Source organism: Polistes canadensis, unplaced genomic scaffold (assembly GCF_001313835.1).
Source record: "Polistes canadensis isolate GaletaPanama2010 unplaced genomic scaffold, ASM131383v1 scaffold_10, whole genome shotgun sequence".
NCBI lineage: Eukaryota > Metazoa > Arthropoda > Insecta > Hymenoptera > Vespidae > Polistes > Polistes canadensis.
Genome location: NW_014569557.1, coordinates 1,224,485 through 1,250,271, shown reverse-complemented (window position 1 = coordinate 1,250,271; position 25,787 = coordinate 1,224,485). Strand labels below are relative to the sequence as shown.

At 38.1% G+C, this 25,787-nt stretch overlaps 2 protein-coding genes across 4 annotated transcripts in view; one reads left to right on the top strand and one right to left on the bottom strand.

The window, feature by feature from the left end:
- Positions 1 to 25,787, top strand: part of LOC106793034 (peroxisome biogenesis factor 1) — a 52,541-nt gene that overhangs the window by 9,082 nt on the left and 17,672 nt on the right. Inside the window, exon 16 of one of the 3 annotated variants that reach the window (XM_014759622.1) lies at positions 14,047 to 14,071. The exons of the other annotated variants lie outside the window; for them this stretch is intronic. The gene's annotated coding sequence lies outside the window, so the exon portion shown is untranslated. Of the gene's footprint in view, positions 1 to 14,046; positions 14,072 to 25,787 lie in introns of those variants that run through there. 3 annotated transcript variants of the gene reach the window in all.
- On the bottom strand, positions 11,096 to 16,837 carry LOC106793037 (transcription factor SOX-14-like). The gene is made up of 2 exons (XM_014759626.1): positions 16,494 to 16,837; positions 11,096 to 12,288 (listed from the first exon to the last, which is right to left on the bottom strand). Exons 1-2 carry the CDS (start codon positions 16,694 to 16,696, stop codon positions 11,505 to 11,507), a joined length of 987 nt encoding a protein of 328 aa, XP_014615112.1. The 5' UTR covers positions 16,697 to 16,837; the 3' UTR covers positions 11,096 to 11,504.

The following is a 25,787-nucleotide window of genomic DNA, read 5'->3' as shown; positions in this document are numbered from 1 at the left end:
TTTTCCTGTTAAACAAACAAAAAGGTAAGGGAAGTAAAAGTTCGATAAGGGCCGAATCTATCGTTCCATGGATAAAGCGATTCCTGCTTCTTTTCCTATTTATCTTATTCTCTCTTTCTTTTTGTTTACGTGAGTGTATGTGTGTGTGTGTTTTTTTTTATCTGTCTCTCTGTTTCCGTCTTCCTATTTCGTTTTCTTAGCTGGAAAACGTGCATTTCTAAATGCAAACCTTGAGATAAAGAGAAACTAAAATGCGGCCGTAACAGCCGGGCGACTATTTAGCATAAAAATGGCCAATTATCCGGCTAACAAGTCGGCCAGGCGTCGGAAAAGGCAAGCGCCTTGGCTAACTCTGTTAGAGGCAAGCTCTTGAAGGAGATTAGTTAGCGTAAATGCCGCCGGTTGACGCATTTTTATTCCTGATTACCGTTTCTCCTCGAGCTAATCTCATTACCCGACATTCGAAAACTTGACTCTCTCATTCGGTCTCATTCGGTAAAATGCCGACTCCTTTGCTCTCTGCTGCTTCAACGAGACGCGTCGACAAAACGCGCGCGGACGATGGAAGAAAGAAAGAAAGAAAGAAAGAAAGAAAGAAAGAAAGAAAGAAAGAAAGAAAGGAAGAGAGAGAGAGAGAGAGAGAGAGAGAGAAAGAGAAAGGAAGAATGAGAGGAAAGAAGAAGATGAAGATGAAGAGAAGAAGAAGAGAGGAAAAGAGGCAATTGGCCCGTGCATTCGAAGGAATCGCGACAATGCGCCCATGATTTTCACCCAACTGAATGCCGTCCTAATTCTTCGAAGAATAATCGAGCATCCTGAAGTTTGTTTGCTCTTTCTCCTATTTACAAGGTTCCCGTTACTCTCCCGTTTTTCCCCGTGGCTTCGTCAGACTTTTCTCCAAGAAAAAAAGAAAAAAAAAAAAAAAAATAGATAAACTTAGGTATACATGTAAAAACGATAGAATCTACAAACAAAAATTACGATACACAATTTGTCCCGACAAAATATTTCCTTATAAGATGTGTTTTTTTTTTCGATTGCAACCGAAATTCATAACTTTATATTAACTCATTATTATTCATTCTATTTTTATTTATAATTATTACAAGTTAAGAAAAAAATGCTCCTAAATAATATTAATACTTAATTGTTGATAATCGATTGAGAAATATGGGGAACAAAAAGTTGGGTCGATTGATCGTTCGAATGAACGTTGATCTCGTCTTGATAGTTATCCCTTTTGAGAAGCTACAGAGAGACAGATAGAGGGGGAAAGGAAGGAAGGAAGGAAGGAAGGAAGGAGAGAGTTGGCTTGTCGGTGATGGTTCCTCCCGCAATATTTACGGGGCGTCGAAGCGTGGGTAACGCTGTTTGCCGCAATTTCTTGTTTCCATTAGGTTGGCCAGCCTGCGGGGTGAATTCCACCCTAGCGAGTCGTCGTCGTCGTCGTCGTCGTCGTCGTTGTCCTCGTTGTCGTCATCGTTGTCGTTGTAGTTGCGGGCTAGGGTTGCACAACTTGGCCACCCCTTCGAACCGCTCGCGAACACTTGCCAGAGCGTTAGCGAGCTCGAGCCGCGGGTCAGAGGGGACACGTTGGGAAATGGTGCACACACAAACTTGACATCTCTCTCTCTCTCTCTCTCTCTCACACTTCCGACAGTCTACTCGATCAAATGACGCGCGTCAGCGCTCACAATAACGGTCTCTTCACGCTTCGCTCATATCCTATCTCGGTTTAGGCGCTATTCTCTGTCGTCTACCGATCTCTCCTATGAGAGAGAAAGAGAGAGACAGAAATAGAAAGAATGAAATTGGTCGGACATCGATGGTCAAATATATAATAATTTGATCTCGGTATTACGAGAAAATGATTCTACACTTCTGTGATATTTTTTTCGCGTATTTCGAAACTTTCGATTTAATCATCTTTCGCGATAAAATTATCAACGTTTCAATTGCGCAATATCATTTGAAATGACCCAAAAAATCTCTGCCATTCTAGATGGGAAATTAATATAAATATGTTATAATCGTATTGCTCAATCTCGTCGATCTAATTAAATCCAAGAATGACGAGGATCAAAGTGGATTTGAAGATATAGTTAGGATTACATCAATGCAACGTATTTTCATAAGCAAAGAAGAAGCTCGTCTCTTATTCGTTCATACGGCTCGTTCTCTTGTATGTGGTCCAACTCACGAATACTATTCGAAGGCAGACGTGCGGATAAGCTCTTCAAAGGTTTATCGTTCCTATCTTCAAAGGCACGGACATTTCCCCGTTGACGATTTTGCAGCCCTTGCAGTTCGTTTCCCTTCCTTGTCTGTCGACTTTTACGCATTTCTATCCATCAAGGAACAATTTCACTTGCTGGTCATCAAAAAGGTACTCTCTTATTCATATTCCTATCACATCTGAATTTCTATCTTTGAAATAGTCAAACTTATATCTGAACAAATTCAATCATATAACCTAATGTTGAATTTTTATAAAAAAGATGGATCATAAGAAGATAAAATGATTTATTTAAAAAGAAAAATAAATATAAATTGGAACGATAATTGTATGTACGCAGATTCCAGTTAAACCAACAATCAAAATTTGCAATCATTCAAATCAGAGACATAGGACATATTTCGATTTCTTTTTTTTCCCTTCAAGATCCCATTTACCTTCTTCTTTATCGTACTTGTAAAATTTGAAGACGGAGGACGCACTAAATGAACGAACGCTGGCTAATGCGACTGACGATGGGCATAATTTCTGTTTTTAAATCTCGAGCTGCACTCACGGCCAGTAATTGAATCTTCCGTCGAGATTACTTTAGCTTTCGCTAAGTTGCCGTACTAGCAGAGAGAGAGGGAGAGAAAGGTGGGTGGGTGGGGGGTGGGAAGGAAGAGGTATACCTCGGTAGCTCAGCAGCCAAGGAAGCTACCGCAGAGAGTTCAGCCTACGGGTTATTTAAGATGGATTATTATTCTCCGAGGTCGAGGAGTAGGGCATCAGCGAAAATGAAAATGCTCTCGTTTACAGGGAGATTAATTGACGCGAATCATCTTAACCATAGCCACCATTCCTCCTTCTACTCTATTTCTTAATGGTTTTCCTCGTTGAACCTTGTTGTTCCTTCTTCTCATTATTCTTCTTGTGTGTATCTTATTCTCGTTTATTATCTTCATCTTTATTTTCATTATAATAATAATAATAATAATAATAATAGTGAAATCACTTTTTCAATATAACGATTTAAACTTTCGAAATGAAAATCTTTTTCGCCTGTCCTCTCCGTTCCTGTTTAAAATAAATAAAAACATTGAATTCTACTTGACAAAAAAAAAAAGAATATGTTTATGTTCTTCGAAGAAATCACTTGCTCGTAATTTGAACGGAATAGTAGAAGCATATGTGTATGCATTTGTAACAATCTAAAAGCTTTGCAAAGTATACGAATATGAGTGTGGTAAGGGGAGTGGAGGTAAGGTTTTGTCGTCGGTAGCCGTGAAATCTCGTCTCGCGACAAATCCTTCCTTTGTTGGCTCTGGAAATAGAAAGAGGAGAAAGAGAGAGGGAGAGAAAGAGAGAAAAAGAGAACATAAGAGATAGATGGGGAAAAAAGAAGAAAATGGAAGATAGAAAAAGAGCGTTGCGTTATATTTTGACTCGGTTACACGTTCATCGGTGCATGGATTTTCCTGAGCCTGTCATTCTCGGAGAAATAATTTGTATATACGATTTCTATCCATTTATCCAATTCTATTCACATAATTGTTAGAATAAAAATGATCGACGAATTCATAATCGATGGCTATCCAATGTTAATTATTTCCATTTGGATAATCCAGTTAAAGAAAATGATATCGTAATTGAATTTTTTAACGTGACTTTTGCGTGTTTGTCAATTCCTTTCGATCGTTTATATATGAAATATCATAGCTATCTATATCTAAATATCCTTATAGAGCAAATAGAGAGATACTCGTTTAACGATACGATAATCGTGAAATTTCACGATGTAAATGTAACTGCATATAACTACTGATCCTTACGAGTATCGAATTTTCTACAATTTATTTTGGCATTTATTAAGCATTATATCGAGATCTAGTTTTCTTTCGTGTTATTTTTCTCTTTTTCTTTCTTTCTTTCTTTCTTTCTTTCTTTTCATTTCTTCAAGAACTGCGGCTGAATTTTTCCAGTTGTAGTAAAGAAATTGACTATCCGGTTTGCGATAAGTTCGGATTGCTGTTGAGAATCGACTAGAGGAAATAAAATCAATTTTGACGTAAGAATCACGATGACATCTAAAGAAAGAAAGAAAGAAAGAAAGAAAATAGGAATGAGAAAAATGTGACAAAGGGGGGTTAAGCGAATGATGGAAAAGAGAAAGAAAGAAAGAGAAAAGGAGTACGAAACGATACTTTGGATCGTACGAAGATTTTGCTAGCACTTTCGAAATATCAATTTGAAACAGCCATGGATTGGGGTATGCGTCATGCTTTTCTACCGGCCATTATGGCCGGCTTTCCATTTTTATTTATATTTACCGTCTCGCTTACCTCACTCTTCCTTACCCTTCCACTATACTCGATTTTATATCCGTCCTAGAGGTGGTGGTACTTCGGTCATCGAGTTAAGGGTGGGAAAGAGAGAGAGAGAGAGAGAGAGAGAGAGAGAGAAAGAGGGAAAAAAGGAAGAAGGAGTAGAAAAAAAAAGGGAAGGAAAAAGAGAGAGAGGGAGATGACGTTACCAGCGTTCATCGTTCCGATATTTTACGACATTTTGTTTCCAATCCTTGCGAGAAAAGGTGTCGGGGCATTACGAGGACCGGGCCTTATTTGACTTTTATTACGTTAAATCGTGATGAAGTGTCCTCGGAATGGTTCTCTCTCCCCATTTTTTTTTCTCCATCTTTTTCCATCCCTTTCGCTACGATTCTTTGAACTTATTTCTTTAAAAGCTCGAGAATATCACTTTTAGATATAACTTAAGAAATATACTTTTACCTCGTTAAAACTTTCCAATGAGAGAATTAGAGAAATACGAAGATATTATATTACATTATATATTATTTAGTAAAGCAACAAAAAAAAAAAGAAGAAGAAGAAGAAAAAGATTGGAGTTGATAGATGATCGTATAAAACGTGGGATAAAACATTGACGATTTATGTGAGATTTTCTTCAGTGGACCCAGGACGACGAGCCATCGAGATAGATCTTCCGGTCCTTAAGATCGTCGATCCTGCTGACCGGAAGTTCATCGATCGGGGAACGTGGCGTTGGCTCTTTCGGTTTTTCAATTTCGCATAATGTCTGGTCATGGTCTCTCTATCGGTAGGATGCAAACCGTACTAGCGATAAGATAGTCCAAGGGGAATTTACGTTTGACATAAGTTTACCTTATATACGAGCATCCACGGGAAATGCGACGATCCTATCGTTCGTGCCGGTCACGCTGTGGTTCGTTCGTGAAATGTTGCTCGGCTAGTATTTTACTAGTTTTCAGTTTGGTCCATACACCACCTTTACTCGACCACAGCCCTGAGATGAGGAGAAAGAGAACGAGGGGGGGGGGGRGGAATAGTCGAGCCTCGAGTTATCGTTCGAGTCGATGAAAAATATCGAGATAAAGGGAAAGCTTTTGGCAACCCTTGTTGCCATAATATTTTCTATCTATCGTGTTGCAATGCAACGTGATGATGCGAATATATTTAAATTGTATGTTTAAAAATAAAATTCATTTAATTTAATTATCAAACGTTGTTCTCACGGATTTCGAATAAGCAGACGAATAATAATTATTAGGGTACATGATAATTTTTGAGAATTCCTCGATGTCTACATCCGACGTTTACCACAAGTAACCACGGTAACAACGTTTCTCTGAAATATCCGAGACGAAATGCGTTCGTCGTTTCGCCGTCGTCTTTCGAGGTCGACACCTCCTCGTTCATGGAATGGCATTTAGTGGTAGGACTATCGGACTCCCTTGAAAAGCCTTGTCTACTACGGCGCGGCCTGAAACAACAATAACTTCCATTCAATGCGTTGGCATTTGACAGTGGGGTTGGGAAACAATGAAACAATCAGCACTCGGTCGCGTTCTCTCAGGGTTGTAAGAAGGGATGAGAAAGAGCAAGAGAGATAGAGTGAGAGAGAGAGGGGGGGGAAGAGGAGGGAGAGAGAAGGGTGGCCGGAAGTCAACAGTGCCGGACAATACAAGGCAGCTTCTGACTACCGTTTCTAATTAAGCAAGTTCTCCAACTTTGTCAGACTTGAGGACCCCACCCCGACGCATAATTGTGCTCTACCTCGACTGTTCTTTGAACAACCATCCGGTCTTATCGACAGGTATAATAACCAGCATTAAGTCGATAACGATCGGCATTATTGAAGTTGAAAAGGTAGATATTCTTGGTAGATCGGTCCTCAAGATTATTCCATTCGTATTCATATTTCTCCTTAACCGTGTATCTATTATCCTTGTTAATATACATGTCTCTACGAATAATGTAAATAAATATTTACGAATAATTACAACAGTTCTATTCATTCTTACGTGAATGAAATTGTTCTCCCGTAAAAAAAGAAAAAAAAAAGAGAAAGTTACATTTCTTTTCTTATAATTCAAAAACAAAGTACAAAGCAACGTGGCGTTCTCATTGAGTATTCTCAACTTCGTTTCGAAATGGTAATCAAATAAATTTTTCGAATAAGACGATACCCATCTACCTACCTACCGTTGGGATATTATATTTATCATCGTTTCCGAGCGATTCACAGAGAAGTTAGTTGAGAAGAGAAAGAAAGAGAGAGAGAGTATCGTTATCTCTGCGAAAACTGCGAGAGGTAAATATCAGCAGGATGGGAGGGGAAGAGAATGGAAGGGGTGCACGTTCGCGTAGGCGCAACTTGGAAGTACCGTGCACAACCATTGACGTTATATTGTCGAGCCCACTCTCCTTTGGTAGCCCTGTGTTCTCTTTTCCCTTCATCACCTCTCTTACTCTCTCTCTCTCTCTCTCTCTCACTCTCTCTCTCTCTTTCTCTTTCTCTTTCTCTTTCTCTTTCCAACCCCTTCCTTCCTCTTCTCCACTACGTCCCCTGTTACGTTTTTTATTATTCGCATAATCGGATCTGGGACGGCGATAGCGCCGGTGATTTCGGGTTTGTCTACTGTAACGCAGTTGTCGGGCTGACAATGACCGGCCTGAATGCCTCATTGTCTGCAGGACCGACGCCCACTCAAAACTTCCACTCGCACCACCGCCCGTCATTTTCCGCAATCAAACGATCGTGCCGTGCGTCCTCTCTCTTTCTCTGTGTTTTTATCCCTTTCTCTCTTTCTCGCCATCCATTCGTCTTTGTCTTCTTCACGAGTCCTGTATAAAAGTGAGAAAAGTATTCTGGGATTCTTTTGAATAATCTACGTCATCCCTACCATCATTAACTGGGAATTAGAACCCTACTCCCTCCTGTTATTATTAGGAAAAACGACTAAACGGACGCGTAATTAAGATATCTGTTTGCGCATCGAAATGTTTTTCTCTCGCATCCTTTCGTTTCCTTTTTTTCTTTTTGTCTCTTCCTATATTTTATTCGATTGTAATTAAATTTGACGATGATCTTTTTCTTTCTCTCTTTGTCAATGTCGGGAACGCAAAAAAATGAAAGAAAAAAAGTACTTGTCGATTATATGTATAAAAGTAAAGGAAATGTTCTTAGACAAATCGCGATTGACATTGTCGAGAACGTACGAGTTCCTATCTTTCAAAGTGATTACATTTCGCATGGATTCGTGACTCCTTATCGTAACATAACTCACTCTCTCTCTCTCTCTCTCTCTCTCTCTCTCTTTCTCTTCCTTTCCCCACGTTCTGCTTGGCTCTTCCCATTGCCATCTACGCGGGGCAAGGGGAGCACGACAACGAGGACATTCTTCCTCGACAATACCTTCCACAATCGAGCGAGGAACACTTCCGCGAATACTAATGGAGAGAGCCGCCTAGATATTTCTCTGTCCGAGCTAGCAGTTGTCACCCTTCTCCATAACTCTCATCCCTTTAAAAATCTTTTTTCAAGTTGGTTTAAAAGTTGTACGGACGGAGGGTAGGAGGTGGTACCCATAGTTCCTCGTATATATATATTTTTAAGCAATTTTAACAAACTCGTCTATACGTATATTGAAAAATAATAAAAGAAAAGAAAAAATACTAATGCGAATGGAAAAGAACAAAAAGTTAGCCCCGAGTATGAATATTACAATCAGATTATGAATGAAAAAGTGGGGTATGTCTTTTTAACGAATGGCGTTCGTGTTCAAGGACTAACGCCAGCCGGCGAATCTCTTTCGTTTAAAAGTTGACAATAGAAGAGAAAGAAGGATAGAAAAAAGAAAAAGGAAAAGTAGAAGAAATTCGCTTCCTTACCGTGTCTCCTCCTTTTGTACGGTTATTATCGTGAACCCAGAGAGAGAGTCACTTTTCCCTGATAGAAGAAGAAAAAGCCGCGAAATTTAAGGTAGGGTGGGAAAACGTGGGAATGGGGGGAGGCGGCTGTTCCAAGAACGTCTTTGCTTTTCCATTCTACCGTTATCTCCACGCGGAGAAAGTGTGATTGCCTTTATGGGGGAAGAAAGGGTCCTTCGTGCCGGCGATAATGTCCTTGTGGCGTCGACGACACCGGAGCAGAACGAAGGCGTTGCTATCAGAAATAAAACACGACCTGGTGAACGGTGGTGCGAGACTGAAAACGAAGAACACTAAGGAGAGGGTGCATTCTCTCTCTCTCTCTCTCTCTCTCTCTCTCTCTCTCTTTCTTTTCTTTTCTTTTTCCTTTTGTACTCTACGAATGTTAGCACCGGCATTTAATCGTCAAGATAACACCCCGACGATTTCATCAAAAAAATATTTTCGACTCTTACTGTTTTTTTCTCCTAGACTTATCAACAAATATTTTTCATAGCAATAATGGACCGTTCGAATTCGTTTGATTAATTAATTCGTGATTTTATTTACAAATTGCATTATGTTACAGCATCAATTAACAGTGATTATTTATATATATAGTCATCTCAGCGTAATATAACGCAGTCGGATTTAAGTTTTATGGAAAAAATTGTTTTCGACGGATCGTACATGAGTTTCCCTTCATATCTTTCGCTTTTTTTCTTCTTTTTTTTTCATTTTTTCTTCTTCTTCTTATTATTATTATTATTTTTTTTTTACATAGAGACGAACTCGCTACATCATACGTATTCGAAAGATATGTGTCTATTTTTATTATAGATATGTTTTACATTATAACTTATTTTACATTTTTTTTTTTGTAGAACGCTCTATAAGATGCGTCTGCAACTTTCACTGGAGTCATTTTAATGTATTATGGAAATTCGTTAGCGTCTCCTTTCAAAATTTATTTACGCGTGCCCCTACTATTTTCGTAACACAACGAGAACTATTCAACAAACGGTAATAATAAAAATACAAAAGAATTTGATTGCACGATTTTGTAACAGTTGTTTCTTTCTTTTCTTTTTTCATTCATAAGGAAAACAACGAGAAAGACAACTTTAATGATATTTTTTTAAAGAAAATAATGAAAGAACTTAAGAAACTTCTTCTTAGCGCCAGCACTATTTCGATAACCGTTGATTATTTCCTAAAAATTGAACTAAAACGATCAGGAATACTGATCGCGCTCGACTTGGAAAGAAAAAAAGTCAAAATAAAGTCGTACATTTTAGGAAATAAAATTTGCCTCGAAAAGTTTCTCTCCTTTTATTATTCTTTTTTGTTGTTGTTTGTTTTTCTTTTTCTTTTTCTTCTCCTCTTGCAAGCACCAGCACAATTTCTATAGATATAAAATGAAATAAAATCTATAAAATGTACACAATGTGGAATAATAATAGCCCAGACGGACAACGATACTCCGTTTGGCTTCGAACAACAAGAAAATTCGATTTGACGTAATTACATACGCAACGGGTGATTCGCAAATACCTTCCTCGTGATCGATATTCCCGTGAAGCGCACGCGGAAACGTTTACGTAGATACATACATACATACATACTTACAAACCATACATACGTGCATTCATCTCTACATACAGACATACATACATACATATATACATATATGTATATATACATACATACGTTTTCGCTGAATAATTTCGCGGGTTGTATCGATGCGTTTCGTCGTCGCGAAAACGCCACCGCAACAAAATAGCCGTGAACGCGTAGGTACAGCACATACATGTCGGGTCCGTTCTCGCATCTACGTTAGCATTCAAAACGTTTGGCTTATTTCGCATGGCCGCATCCCAAAGAAGAGATTTGCCTCTGCTGGAAGAGGTTTTTTTCTCCTCCATCCGTACCCCCTTTTCCCTTTCCTCCCTTCTCATCCTTTTCTATCTTCCTGTCCTTTCTCTCTCTCTCTCTCTCTCTCTCTCTCTCTCTCTCTCTCGCTCGATTTCGCATACAATTCCTCCTCCTCCTCCTCCTCCTCCTCCTCCTCCTCCTCCTCCTCCTTCTCCTACCTTCTTTCTCTGTCTTTATCTCTTTCTGTTTTTCGTGGTTTGGCAAAGACACGCCCGATTCACATGCATGTAGGTAATATGTGGTATGAGAGGGTTGCTTGGTTGTCTCATCAAAATCGGTGTCTCTCTCTCTCTCTCTTCTAGTATTTCCAACGTGCACGAACATCTCGCAGAAGGGAGTAACGTTTCTCTTTGTGGGATTTTCGTAATGCCGTGTTATCGATTTCGACTATCTAACTCGCTAGCTGACTTTGAAATAGGAAAATGTTTTTCCACGTAAATTTTGCAACGGACGATCGGAAGAACGTTGTTGCTCTTTTTTTTTCTCTTTATGTATTTTCGTTTGTTAGGATTGTCTTAATTAACATTATTTTCACGGATCTAACCCAATTCGCAACGTTTATATTCCTTCGATAGAGTTACGTTATTAATAATTATTCAGTATCTTGAACGAAATTAGAATAATTTCGGTCCGTTTTACCTGAAAGATAACGATCGTTGATGATAATCGGTTTTTGTTTTTTTTTTTTTTTAATTAAAAAGCTGAGAGAGAAACACGTAGGATAAATGAAATGAACGTATAATCACTGCTTTCATAAATTCGTTATAACGACAAATAAAAGGAAAAAGTAGTCCGAAGTAGTTATTTCGATCACGTTTCAGTAAATGCACTTATGACTCGCCGGAGTACCTAATGATACTTCTCTCGAGAAGATCTCATTGCGCGGCACCTACGTGCAAGCCAGTCCTACCGGTTGACCTGGATACGACAGAATTTCTCTGGTGTTCTTCCTGAAAGTGAATATCGTTGTCCTTGATGCTAGCCGATGGTAAATTAGGGACACTAGTTTGCGAGATCGGTGATAGCATTGGTGGGATTCTCCACCAATCGGCGGTTGTCGTCGGCCAACCGGTTGGTAGAAGGTTCCCCCGGAAATTTAAATCCGGGAGAACCGGCAGCGGCCTTCATATGACGTGACTTCGATGAGACGACAAATTCGTGCTCGGGGATGTAAGATTTTGTACGGAAAATACGCTTTCAACTTTAGTTACGGTACTGGTGGTCGTTGCAGATGTCGTACTGGATGCTCTTTCGGGTCTATCGGTCGGGGATGAGGACGAAGACGAAGAGAAACGATCTCTCGATCTTTCTTCTTGATGCCTTTCCAACGTTGAGCTTAATCCTTCGTCCTCTAGCTTTCTATAACGAGATTCGTCGATCGTAGGAACGTCTCGCTCGATCGGAAAAGTTTCGTCCTCGTGTTTACCCGGACTGGAAAAGGATCTCTCTTCCAACTTCGATGGCAAATAAGTCCTTTTCGGATCTTTAGATGGACTAGGGCAACCACAATTAGCTTGGAGACACGTAGTAGTCGGTAATCCTGGCCAGGATACCGCTTGGTGACTCGAATAAAATGTGCCACTACCGTATAAAGCTTGGAATGCCAAATCCGCAGCCAATTTACCACCGTTCAATTCGTCACCCAACTTGTGTTGAATCGGATAAAGATGATACGGAAACGGTGGAAAGAAACGAGGTATCTTCAAATCGTCGTGACCTATCAAGGGATGATGATGCGAAGGTGGTGCCAATGGTGGTAATAGACCACGGGATATATTGCCAAGAGTATCGCCAGGTGACATCAACGGTGATATCGAAAAACCAAATTTGTTTTCTTTCTTTACTAAATTTTTCGGTTTCCGTCGTGGTCGATATTTGTAGTCTGGATGTTCCTTCATATGCAGAGCTCTGGAACAAATATGTTTTTATTTTAAGCGAATTATCAAACTCGACAAGATTTATATTTTTCATTTTCTTTCGTCACAAGATTATTAGATTTATCGTAAATCAGGATTACAATGTCATAATTAAAAGAGTAGGGATCGTCGACCGTTTTAGGGATGATATAATCAACGATAAGCTTTGCTAAATACTACTTTTCTAATCCAGCTAATCTAATGGACAAATAATGATCAATATCTCGAATAATTTTCACGCTAACGAAATAAATATATTTAAAATAAGAAAAAAAAGGACGAATGAAAATTTCTAGCGAATCAATTGAAAATATTTTTCTGTATCCTTCTTTCGTCTTGTGGAGACTGTTATCCATATAAAAGGGACGTATTATCGTTACGCCGAGACGCGATAGGGCTGACACGAGTATTTGTAGTAAATATCTTGTACATACACCCTGTGCTTGCATCAACGTAGAAGGCCTTCTTCGTATCTCCATCACATAATACTCCATTATGTACCAACCGGCGCACAAACGCAGTCCTTATTTATGCCCCGAGATAAAAGAAAGCGAAGGAGAGATAGGTGTTCGTACCGAAAGGGCTTCTTTCTTCTTTTTTTTTTTACCTCATACTTTTTTTCGCGGCTGCTTCGCGAGGAATTTTGCCGGAAAGAAGGAGGACAATGGAGGAAAAGCTATGATGGGAAAGAAAACAGAGGAGAGAAATATACAAATTTGCTCTATCTCTCTCTCTCTCTCTTTGTTTAAAAAAAATAATAATCCTTTAATAAATAAATCCTTTAAAAATGTATGACGATCGTTTGGGCGTGTCTATACTACTATCGACGGATCGAATTGTTACGTTATATTTTTGTTGTTTTTGTTACGAGTTGAATATTCTTCCTTTCCCATTGTTTTCTCCTATATTTCGAACAAAACAAAATTTTCCGCTGGAACGAGTAAATTCGAAATTTCAAAGTTCGTCCGTTGCTTTGCCGGCGTGAATTGCGTGAGAGAATGACGAAGGACGTAGGCAGGAGAGAGGTGGCGGGAATAATAATTCCGGGACAATGTGTCCCGGCAGATAGCACAAAGCGTAAATCAGCATAAACATCGGTAAAGCCGCGCCGACAATAATTCAGCATAAATGCATAAACATCGGGGCGTAATCTTTACAATTCTACGGCAATTCTCTGGGCAGCCGCGCGCGCTCCACCACCACCACCACCATCCACCTTTCACCCCCAAACCCCCCAGCCAAGCAACCCTCCTCTCTCTTTTGCACTCCATCGGCATCGGGACTTTCAGCGACGATAAACAACGCTTTATATCATTTTACTCGACATAAGCTTCACCCTGCGGTTTCTGCCGCAACAAGAAACAATATCAATTAGTCTCGATTGTTGGCGAACTCGTACGAGCTTGCTTGCTCGATTACCTTAACGAATCTCATTTCGTCCTAGCTAAATACGTGGCCCCAATGTTCTCATTATTTTCATTCTTTTCAACAACGAACGATGAAATCACGAGAGTTGCTATATCAATAGAAAAATCTTAACAGTGTTCTCCTCCTCTCTCTGTATGACAACTCGTATTATGTTAAGTAAAAAGAGGAGGAAGAAAAAGAAGAAGAAGAAGCAAAAGAAAATGTAGTAAGTAGATATCTTTAGAGAAAGAAAGATATAGTAATAGCTTAAACGACTAGATACATACACATATATACATATCTACATACACCCCCTCATATATATATATATGATTATGTATAGGTATAAGATCCTTTTTGGTAGCGTAAAGAGAAGCGTTGAGAAGGACCGAATCGCGGGACTAGGTACCAAGGGGGTTTGGGAGTAGAGAAAGAGACCGTGAATCGTTGGACGGGCAACAGCAGCGTGGAGGTGGTAGGAGGAAGAAAGAGTAAAAGGAGGAGGAGGAGGAAGAGGAGGTGGAGAAAGCGAGACGCGAGAAGGAGAGCGCGGGACGAGGAGCGCAAATCCTTTTAAATCCACACAATTGCGACAATGGGGCTTTATTTGTTATCTCGGGGGCCACATTGTGAGTCGCCGTGAACGAACGGACAGATTACGTCGGGCCAGTGACAGCACGGCTCCACGGGAAGCAGGAGCTGCTACCACCACCACCACCATACCACCACTACCATCACCACCACCATCACACCACCAACCAGCCATATCGAGAAGCGGCTCCAAGAGAACGACTTTATCGTAGCCCTTCTTCTCTTCTTTATTTTACGACGACCACCACCATCCCACCAACTTCCACCACACTATCACAACCTCCAACACCACTACCATCATCAGACTCCACCATCGATATCTTCCTCTTCCTTCTCCACCAGAAAAGCGGATTCGCCCTTACGCGTTCCACTCCAAATTTCACGTAGAGACATCCACGATGTTTATCCTTTTTTTTTCTTTTACCGCCCCCCACCTCCCCCATATCCTCTTTGTTCCTTTTTTCTAATATTTTTCTATTTTTCCTTCAAGATTTTTACTATTCTCGCGTAATAGTAGAGGTGTATAGAAGTTAAAATGAAATATTAATTATTATTCTATCGTAGAGATAAATTTTGGCATGTCTTTCTATTAGATAGTTATTCCCTTGCAACGTCAAACGTTCCTCTACAATTTTGACGTTGAAATTCGTCCGTGAAATTCCAGCGTAGAATCACTCGTACGGAAATCTAGTGAAATTCGTCGATATATAATACTTACCCGGCGGTTCCTCGAAATTTCGTTTCTTCAGCTCTTCCTCTTCCTCTTCCACTTTCGGTCTTTCTCTCGACAACTTGCGAAAAGTGAAATGTAGATTCGCGGAACGGATCGGAGCACGAGATAAGGCCGATCAATAGGAAACGATTCGCGTTTTCCATTGAAGAGTACGCAGCGGACTTTTATAATTCCTCTTTTCATTTTATCAGACCCATAACCGCCAGCCAGCGAGAAAAGCGAATTCGACGCTTACACTTCCCCCTTCGAAATTCTCGCTAGCTTATCCCTACCGTGCTTTCGCGGCGTTTCGCTAGGCGGATCCATGGGAAATAAACGAACACTTGCGATTGAAGGCGAATCGACAAAGTACTTATATTCTCTTCGAATAAAAGGAAAGAGAGAGAGTAGAAGAAAATTATTATTATTATTTCCCATTATATATATTTATTTTGCGAGTTTTTTCTCACACATACCAGAATAGAAGTAGAAATTCTTCTTTTATATTTCTATATAATCTAGAGATCTATAGAATCTAGCTATATTATTAACGTTTTACTAACTTTGTCCTTCAAGGATGAAACAAAAGATTTAACGGTTGTTTTCGAACAAATGATTTCAATTTGGAAAATACGTTATTTATATTTTTGAAATTCAATACGTAAAGAAAATATGTTTTATGTAATTTAAGTTGATGTAAAATAGATATCATTAGAGTAATTTAAGTTTCGTGTTACATGAACTGAAATCAATTAATCGACAGTTCGTATCTCCAATAGCTAAATAAACTTTCATAACAGTGATTAAATATTCATGGTCGTTAATAAAGAGCTAAGAGCATTCTTTCTCTCTTTCTTTTTTTTTCTTCTCTTTCTTTCTCTCTTCGTTTCTCCTCTGTAAATAACACCCCTATTATTCTCCTGGTTCAACCCTCTAGCTTAACGTAGCACGCCCTTAGCTTTAGCAACAATGTACCGTATTATGAACTACGAGCCTGTTCATCCCCTTTCCTAGTTTTTCAACCCCATGGCATTTGTAGATACGCCTCAATGCGATCATCTCGCTGAAGTGTTCACAATGTCTAAAGAGCAATTAGACTCGGTGGAAAAAAAGCTGTCGTTGATTCGACAACGATACCTAATCTTTTAATTGTCCTCGTTTGATCGAGCGAAAATCGATCAAATATTATTAACACTGGACAATAGAATAGATTTGATTTTCTAAAGTGGGGCTTGCAGTGAATTCTTTAGATATTTTTCATCGATCGATTTGAAATTCTACGGTGTTTTGTTATTCAAACGTGTATACAATTGTGTGCGTGTGCGTGTTAGTGTATATTCGAGCAAACAAATAATATTTCATTGAAAGATATTATAAAACGCGTTAACGTGCTTTTGTGAAATTCTACCGTAAAGAAACGTTGGAATATTTGATTTTGTATTGCAAATAAAAGTGACTTTTTTGTTTGTTTTTCTTGATAAACTTACCTTAATCTCTTAGCCTCGTCTATGAAGGGTCGTTTTTCACTTTCGCTGAGTAGTTTCCATTCTGCTCCAAGTCGTTTTGAAATTTCCGAATTGTGCATTTTCGGATTTTCCTGTGCCATTTTACGTCGCTGTCCACGGGACCATACCATGAACGCGTTCATCGGCCTTTTAATGTGCTCGTTGTGTATCGTTTTCGACGACATTCCGACGGTGTTTCCTCTTCCGTTCTGAATTCCCGCGTAACTCGAATCGCGGACTCTGCGCGTTAACAACTTTAACAACTTCGTATCAACGCGATACACATTCTAGCGATTATCTTTCTTCTCATTGAAATAAAAATAAACTTTAAAACACACGTACACCTTCTCTCTAACTTCCTTTTTCTCTTTTCTTAGTTTTAATTATTTCTTATTTTTTCTTCTCTTTTATATACATAAATCAAATATTAAAAGTTCTTCGAAAAATGTTTAAACGCATCCATATCGATCTTCCTGTATATTTTCCACTGAAACGTTCGAATCAATAATACGAACGTTGTTTTAAGAAAAAATGTATAAAAAATAATGATAATCTCGTTCAACGCGATAAAAACTTACAGTTAGTTTCAATTTCTAATTGATTCTCACTTCACGAATGTCGAAGATCATCCTTTCCCGAAGAGGGTTCCCCGGAGATAGATTGATTTCCAGTACAATTAGAGGGACAAAGAAAAATGAAAAAGATGGGAAGTATAGGGATAAATTATAAAGTAGAGACGTTCGAGAGACAATCGCGGATCGTAGCGAGAGCGTGGCAAGGACTGTGGCAGAATCGGTGAGAGAGTAGGTTGCCGGTGGTGAGAGGAGTCCGGGGCGAATCCGCGGGATCCGCTGAACGTCGAGTGGCCCGACTCCCGTAGGACGTGGGAAAAGTTCGTTCTGACGGCCAACCAGGCGAGTCCTTTTGCTCCCACCATCGCGCACGGCTAATGGACACCCACGATTGGCTCCTGCGTTGACATGGCGAATCGAGGATACCGGCGCATGCAACAGGTGGACCAGGAACCTATTCTCTTGCTCCCTTTATCGTTCTATCTATCTTTCTCTTTCTTTCCTCTTCCATCTGTGTGTTTCAGTCTATCTTTTTCTCCTTTTATCTTACCAACCCGTACAGACAAAGTCACCACGTATATTCTTTTAGACATGATCCTGGCGTTTTTCTTTCTCTCTTTCTCTATTCATTCTTTCTAACACTTTTAGCAACCTGCTCGATGGATATACATATCATTGTTCGCGAGCGTTTATGTGTGACCACCGCATTTCTCCTACAGGTTGATTATCATACAATCACAATTCATTATTCTCGATCTTTATTTCACTTTCTATTGATTTATTTTTTTTTTTTTTTTACACTATCCAATATAACTCGTCTGTTATTTATTTGAAAATTATTCCTTAGCTGTTATATTAGATAAAGTTCCTTGGTTATCTTTAGATATTTATAAGGCTACTTTTTTTTTTCTTATTTAGTCATAAGTACGATTCGAGTTAAGAAACGGTTCGTGTAATAAATGTTATCAGAGCCTGGCGCTGTCTCTTGCCGTAAAGATTGAGATTGCTCAAGGAAAAGAAGAGGAGAGGAAGGAAAAGAGATGGCAAGAGAGGTGGGGACTCTCTGCCGTTGAGGCTGAAGACATTTCGAGTGATAAGGCGATAAAGAGAGTATAGGTATAAAAAGGGGAGACAAGACAGGGACCGCTCACTTGCAAGAGGTAACATTCACACCCGCTCTCCCCCTCCTCTCCTGGCCCTCCCACGAACCCACCAACCTCCATTCCCTTCGTTTCTCTGAGAGAAACCATCTACTATAAAGCACTGTCCGTAGTCAGCAGCAAATTTCCGGAAAGTGCGAATACATTCATCCCCCAAGGCAAATAATAACCTTTGCTTGGCTTTCCCAGTTAACTTGCTAATAATATCTTTCTTATTCTGATAGAACAATTTTGTGCAAATATTTCTTTTCTTTTTGTTTTTTTCGTCTAACGAATGGAATTATAACTTTTGGGCTGATTGGAAAAATATTTTAATGAAAGATTTTCAATGAGGATTTAAATGAGGAAATATATAGCTGGGAGAATAAAGTTCATTGAATAGTAATTGTAACCCATCGTCGAATGGATACCCTATAATGCCAATAATAATCACCGAAACACAACACAGTGAACTTGGTTTATTTTTTAAGAGATCCTTTATCGTTCCCTCGTTAAGCGTTTCCCGCTTGATCGAATCGGGGGGCGTGTGTGTATGAATTTTATCGTTCGACACGTGAAATAAGAAAAAAAAAAAGGGGCAGGGGGTTAGTCCCGGGGTTGATCTCTCACCGATACGCTTCTATGCCTCACAATGTATAACCAAGTGTATACGAGCGGTTTCAATTAGTTTCTGCGTGTCGTTCTCTCCCGTGGGTCCTATGAAAAAGGAAAAAAAGGAAATAGAAAAATAATATAAAGAAAATCTCTTTTCTTTTTTTTTTTTTCTCTCGAGTAGGGTGACGTTATCTAGGATGGATCTAAACTCGCGTGGACAGATAAGATCTTTTTACGGGTGAGATAATACGTCGACAAAAAAAGGAGGGGGGATATAATATGTGCGTGCGTGTACGTGTTAAAAAGAACAAGAACAAGAGAGAAAGAGATAGAGATAGAAAGAAAAAAAAGAAAAAAGGAGAATAAGTGTCAGAGGGTGGGTGAGAGTAAGTGATTTTCCAAAATCGTTTGGACTCTTTTGGAATCCAATTGATGCGTGAGGCAGAAGAACAAGTAGAATATAGGTATATATATATATTATATGTGTATAATTTCTCTCTTTCTATTTCTCGTTCTCTCTCAGGATTATCGGCTATCTTCCTCTCTTTGGCAATAGGGTGGCCACACGACCGCTGATTATACCATTCATCGTGCAGCATGCTTCGAAAGAGGGTTGTCGGCGAATCTGCAAACGCCGTACCGTGATCGTTCTCCTTCTCCTTCTCTCTCTCTCTCTCTCTCTCATGCTAGTCCCTGTTACGCCCTTGAATGCTCGCTCATCAATGAAACAATCCGGCTTCCTTGTCTCATCATTCGGCTTCTTGCTTTCGAAATATCGTCTTGCAAACGTGTGTGTCCTCTTCAAAATCAAAAGAAATTATTACAGCGCTCGTATCATCTTTTCCTTCTGTTTTTCTCATTTTCTCTTTTCCTTTTTTTTTTTGTTTTTCGCCATTTGGAAACAACAAGGAACCAATTTAAAATATAACAATGTGAAACGAACTGTAGCTTATCTTCGAATAAGACAATTCGACTTTTGTATCCTTTCTTTTCTTTTTTTCATTCGATAATTTTTTTATTGAGTGAAAAAATTGAAAAAAAAAATAGAGAGAGAGAGAGCGAGAGAAAAGGAACGTTGGGGAGGGGAGGGGGGTTTGGGATACTAGGCCAGGGGTTGTGCTGCAGTTCATGCACACAATGAAGAAAACAATGGCGTTTGACAATGGACGAGGCATCATCGTTGCGATTGCTGAAGCGACGCAACAACAACGGCAGCTTCGACTACGCGATTGGAGGATGGTGCTTGAGAGTAGAAAGAGAAAGAGGAACGGAAAGAGAGAAAGGATGACTAGTTGGTAGAGAAGGCAGCCCGTCGAAAAGCTCACTGATTACTCCATTGTCGGCTCGGTTGTTTCAGTTAATCGCGACGCTCTGCGTCGTTTTGTTGTCCTTTTATCGCACAGTTCTGCCGAGCATTCTTCGTTCGCACCCAGAGCGCTTGTCTAGCCAGCCTCATCATCGCAACTATCTACGTAACATATAATATATCCTATATACATTCATATTTTCATTCGAAAATTAAAAAATAAACGCAAACTTATTCCATCAACCGTTCTAATTCATCTTCATTTCTTTCCCCTCGTTTTTTATTTCATATATTGTTTTCTATTTCTTTTTCAAAATCGTTCAAATTTTGTTACTTTTTTTGTCAAATTTATAAATAATTATAGATAGGTAGGTAGGTAACTAGATACTTTATCAATATTATTTATAGATAGAAGTAAAAAGTAATATATAAAAGCGTGTATTCATGCATCATCTATATTTATATTATTCTAACGCGCAGAGATAGATAGATAGAGAGAGAGAGAGAGATAGAGAGGGGGGACCGGTATGAAACGCAGCAAACAGTCAAATACATATATATATATATACACGTATATACAAGTCCATACTTACTTTTTAGATGTTTACATTTTATTCAAAGATACCTACATACGTGGCTTAAATGATAATAATGGAATGAATGGAAAGATGTTAGAGGGGTTTGATGATACCTATAATAAGAATATTATTCATTTTATGATATCTGAGAAAGAGGAGGAATCGAATTCCACTTTGTTTGATCGCACACAGGACACGATATTTCGGTATTCAGCGTACGCGGTCGCTCGGCGTGCATGCCGTAGCCGTATCAAAATAGAACAGGCTACAATAAGTTATTCGGCTGAACAAAATCGAGGTAAGGGTAGTATTTTATAGAGTCCCGTTCGAGTTACATACGATGAATACGTTGCGCGTAGGAGGGCACCACCGGTGGTGGACGCGTGTGACTGGAATATATCATAAATGTATCTATAAGGGGCTGCCAAGGGTGGGTTTGTGAAAAGAGAGAGAGAGAGAGAGGAGGGTGGAGGTTGCAAGGATCAACCACTCTCGTACGAGCGACACGCACGTACACATTGAATCGCGTTATTTCATCGCACGATTCTTACTCAAAACCCATTATTCTTTTCTATACATTCTATTTTTTGTTGTTTCTTTTATTTTTTTAATTAATTATTTATTATTTTTTTTCTTTCTTTCTCTTTTTCAAATGATAATCTGCATGCGGGGTTTGTTATTGTTACTAATCTGAAATGTGGAATAAAATTAATTGAGATAGTAATCATTGTGTTATTTTATATAAATCAAATTTTTCGTTGAATGATATAAAAATTTCTAACGAAAAATTTGACAAGAGACACCTATAATATATTTATCATAAATTTTGTAAATAGAAAATCAAAAATCTTATATGCTAGAGGATGGATTAAGAAGTTTTGAATCTCAAGAGAAAACGAGCTTGATCGAAAATAAAAATTGTTTCTATGTCAAGTTTCTATGTCAACCCGTGGACGCATAAGTTTTGAATATAAAAAGTCGGCAAAGAGAGGAGGGCGTAGTGAAACGATTCGTTGGATGCTTTTATTATTAGTAGGATCGAGATATCAACATACATATATATACACTTCCCATCGAGAATGAATAAAAGAATCAAAGTTTAAAGCGGAGGATGTTAAAGAAGAAGAAGAAGAAGAAGAAGAAGCATCACATGAGAGCTTATTAGTTCGACGGTTTTGTTCGAGTTGATAGATAACCTCGGAGAATGTGTACCTGCGAACGTGTACCTTCTCTTCCTTCTTATTCTCAAAGATTATCAATCATAATCGGAAAATAATTATCCAAGTTGAGGGTCCGTGCTAGCGCATCCATGATGATGGCATATACAAGCATTTTGATGCGACGAACGAACGAATGAACGAACGAACGAACGAACGTGTTGTATGGATGGTACGTCACGTGAATCGATGCTAATTGTGAGGAATGGTCCCTTCGTTGGTGAACCGGTGCCGATCGCTGATTCGACAGGCGATATGTATTCGACTCGAACAAGAACACGCGTTTATATATATATATATATATATATATATATATCGGTATGACTTTCCTCGAGAGATCATCCAATGATCTTCCTTCTTATCCTACCCACTATTGTGTCATTTGAATAACCAAACATCAAACAATACAAACCTTGATGTCGTATATCTGATCATTAACTCTTGAAATTTCTATTTACATATAAGTAATTGATTTTTCTCACATACGTATTTCTTTTTATATTGAATACAAATTTATTTGCCAATCGATTGTATTGACGTATTATTTAAAGTTTTAAATACGTCGAATCGAAAATATTAAAATATCTCCGATTAAAAGATATGACTTACAATTAGACCACTTTCATAATTATCGATTTATATTTCGTCTCGTGTAAATTAATACAAAATATATTAAATATATATATAAAATGAGATGGATAAAAATATTACATCGAAATATGATAATAAAGTTTGGTCTCTTAAAAAAAAAAAAAAGAAAGAAATAAACAAAATTGTCATGAATGATCATTGAGAAGTAGATAAAATAAATCGTTTATTTCGTCATTTTTGTTCGTATTCTATCTGAAATAAAAAAAACAGTCTATAAGAGTAAGAAAAACGATAGAGAAAAGTAATGTGTAGGTGTGAAAATAAAGAGGAGAGGAACGATTAAACGTCCGTCAGGGTAAGGTATCTCTCTTTCGTTGAAAAAGGGTCTCCTCTCTTTTCTTCAATGTTTCCTACAAACACGCATATATATATATATACTAGACTTCTCACACATACATACGAATAGGAAGGGTGGTTTACGCGATCCTGCACGCGACTGGCAAAAGATATCCTTCGTACGGCAATAGCGGACAATGCACGACTGTCGACATTATGGGGGAACATTGTCGTCGACTCGATATGAGTCCTCTTGCCTCGGGTGTACAAACGGCAATATCGGACTCTTGCCCTTCGACCTTTTCTCTTCGGGCTGTCCCTTACGAGAAACGATCTTCCGTTTGTTTCGCGAAAAACCCGTTTGAAAACTTCCTCGATTGGACCTTTTACTCTTTGATTATTGTTTTAACTTATACAATCGATATACATTTCTTTTTTTCTTTTTTTTTTCTTTATTTCAATTCTTTTAATATCAAGAAAAATTGTCGAGATAATCAAAGTCCGATTTTGTATCGTTTTTTGCTTTTTTTTTTAATTCTCTGAGAAATAAAACCAACGAGAAATGTTGTTTTAATACAAAAATATATCTGATACAGCGTTAAAACTCTTTATTCTATTTATATTTAAAGCATTCTTATAGAAAAATATAAATTGTTTCACAAGACCGACTAAACATCTTTGCAAAATATCCATCGATTTTGTATCCAACGTAACGGGTAGTGCAAACCGTACACGCGTATCAAATGAGTTAAAAAAAAAGAAAGAAAAGTCGAAAAAAGAAAAAGGAAGAACAAAAAACCCCCACTCCCCCCCCCAAAAAAGAAAGGAAAAAAAATAAAGAATAAAAAGTTGCGGTAAAAATCGAAGCGCTCGTTTACGCCGATTGTTCGGCCGAAAGAATAATTTTATCGCTTTCACTTTTGTCGACAGGCCCACGCACGATCATTGTCTCTTCGAAAATCTTTCGAAGCTCCGTGAATAAGCCCTTTATCAACGCGGCTCCATATACGTATGTATAAATGGATATCTGTGACTGGTTTGCCGTGACAACGAGCCTTTTTCCAATTATCGATTTGATCGGCCCTTCCCGTTTGACCCGCAAGAGTGTACCGAGATACACAATACCACCCTCTCTTTCTTTTTTTCTCTCTTTATATGGTATATTTATATTTCTATCATTTTTTATTTTCTTTTTTTTTTTTTTTTTTTTTTTTTGAAGAAAAAAAATAAATTTAATCTCTTACGCACGCAAAAATGTGATCGATAAACGAGATCTATCTGGAAACGAGATAATTTATTCGGTAAGAAAAATTAATCCAACGCTTTAATTACGAAAATAAAATAAATAATATTAGTATTAAATACTTGGTCCGTTTTATGTTGACAAAATTTCGGGCTTGAACCAAATTTTTCTGTCGTCCCGATTTACTTTTATTTAGAAAAAAAAACAAATAAGTATTTTTTCGTCGACAAGATTAAAAACTTTATAAACTCGTTCTCGTACTACGTTTATAAGTGGAATTTAATTCTCTATTCATTGTGTTGGTATACCTGTTTCGTATTAGCGAGTATGGAATTTTCAATTAGGATCATACTAATCGTTATAACTGACTAGCAGCTAACGTATCTAGTAAATAGTAATAGATATATGAATACCGTGTGTGAGTACTTTAGAGTCACGGTTGGATCGTTAAGCTCTCGAAAGAAGCCGTGCAGTGCTGGTTGCTGCATTTGATACATTCTCTTATATATATATGTATACATACGTATCTATACATACAGATATACCATACACATAGATATACCATATAAACATAGATACATGTATCCATACGTACACAACGATAAACTTACCACCTTCTTTCATTCTTTTTCTATTTTTTTCACATTCTATCTTTCTTTTCTTTGTACTGTCGACTTTCTTTATCCTTTTCACTCTCGTTCTCACATCTAATCGATTTGCGGAAGCGTCGATAAGCGAAGCGTTATCGTTCCTTCAGTCTGCTGTGGGAAAGATAAACGAGCGTACAGCTTGTCTTTTCCTTCTTCTTGTCAAAAGAAACTGTTAAACTTAAAGAAGCGGAGTCAAAGCTAATGCAAACAAAAAATATTACTATCTTCTTCTTCCTATAAGACCAAAGTCAAATTTTTTTATTTCCGTTTACTTAGCGTTACAGGAAGCTCTCCTAACTTGAAAATTCATTTATTTGATCAATAATATGAATCATCTTTCCCAATCATATTTCTTTTTTATTCTTATAATCGATATATCAACTATATATATTATTTTATTTATAAAATCATTGTTTATATATTTAAAAAAAATATAAAATCTTGTCTACGAGTTTCATTTAATTATTTAGTAATTAAATGTATAAGAACGTTGACGAGAGTATTAAACGAATGCCTACGACAGTTCTATTTCCGTTATCCACGGAAGACCTCGAGTTACGATAATGGCGTGCGAGCTTTAATGCAAGAAGTAAGTAGGTATCTTATTATTATAATCTACGATCTATATGGTATTAGTAAACGCGCGTAGAAAGATCATAAGATTTTCATAATTATTCTTAAATAACTCATTTAAAAACTGAAGATTAATCTTTTCACCATACGCGTAGACACAAATATTGAAATAAAATTAATGAGTCTCATTGTGGATTGATTCGTTTAGATATTTTTATGATTTGTCTTTCAAAGTCTAATAATAATAATACTTTTGAAATTGAATATAGTAGGCGGGTGAGGTATAAAATGGTCGAATACGTTCCTAATCCGATTTGAGAGAAACTGAAGGAGAGTATGAAAGGGAGAGGACTGTAGGAAGAAAAGTAAGAGAGAGTTACTGAGAAAGAGAGAAAGAGAAAGCCTGACATAAGGAGAAAGATAAAGTCTCTGTATATCGAAGTCGAGAAACTGGCA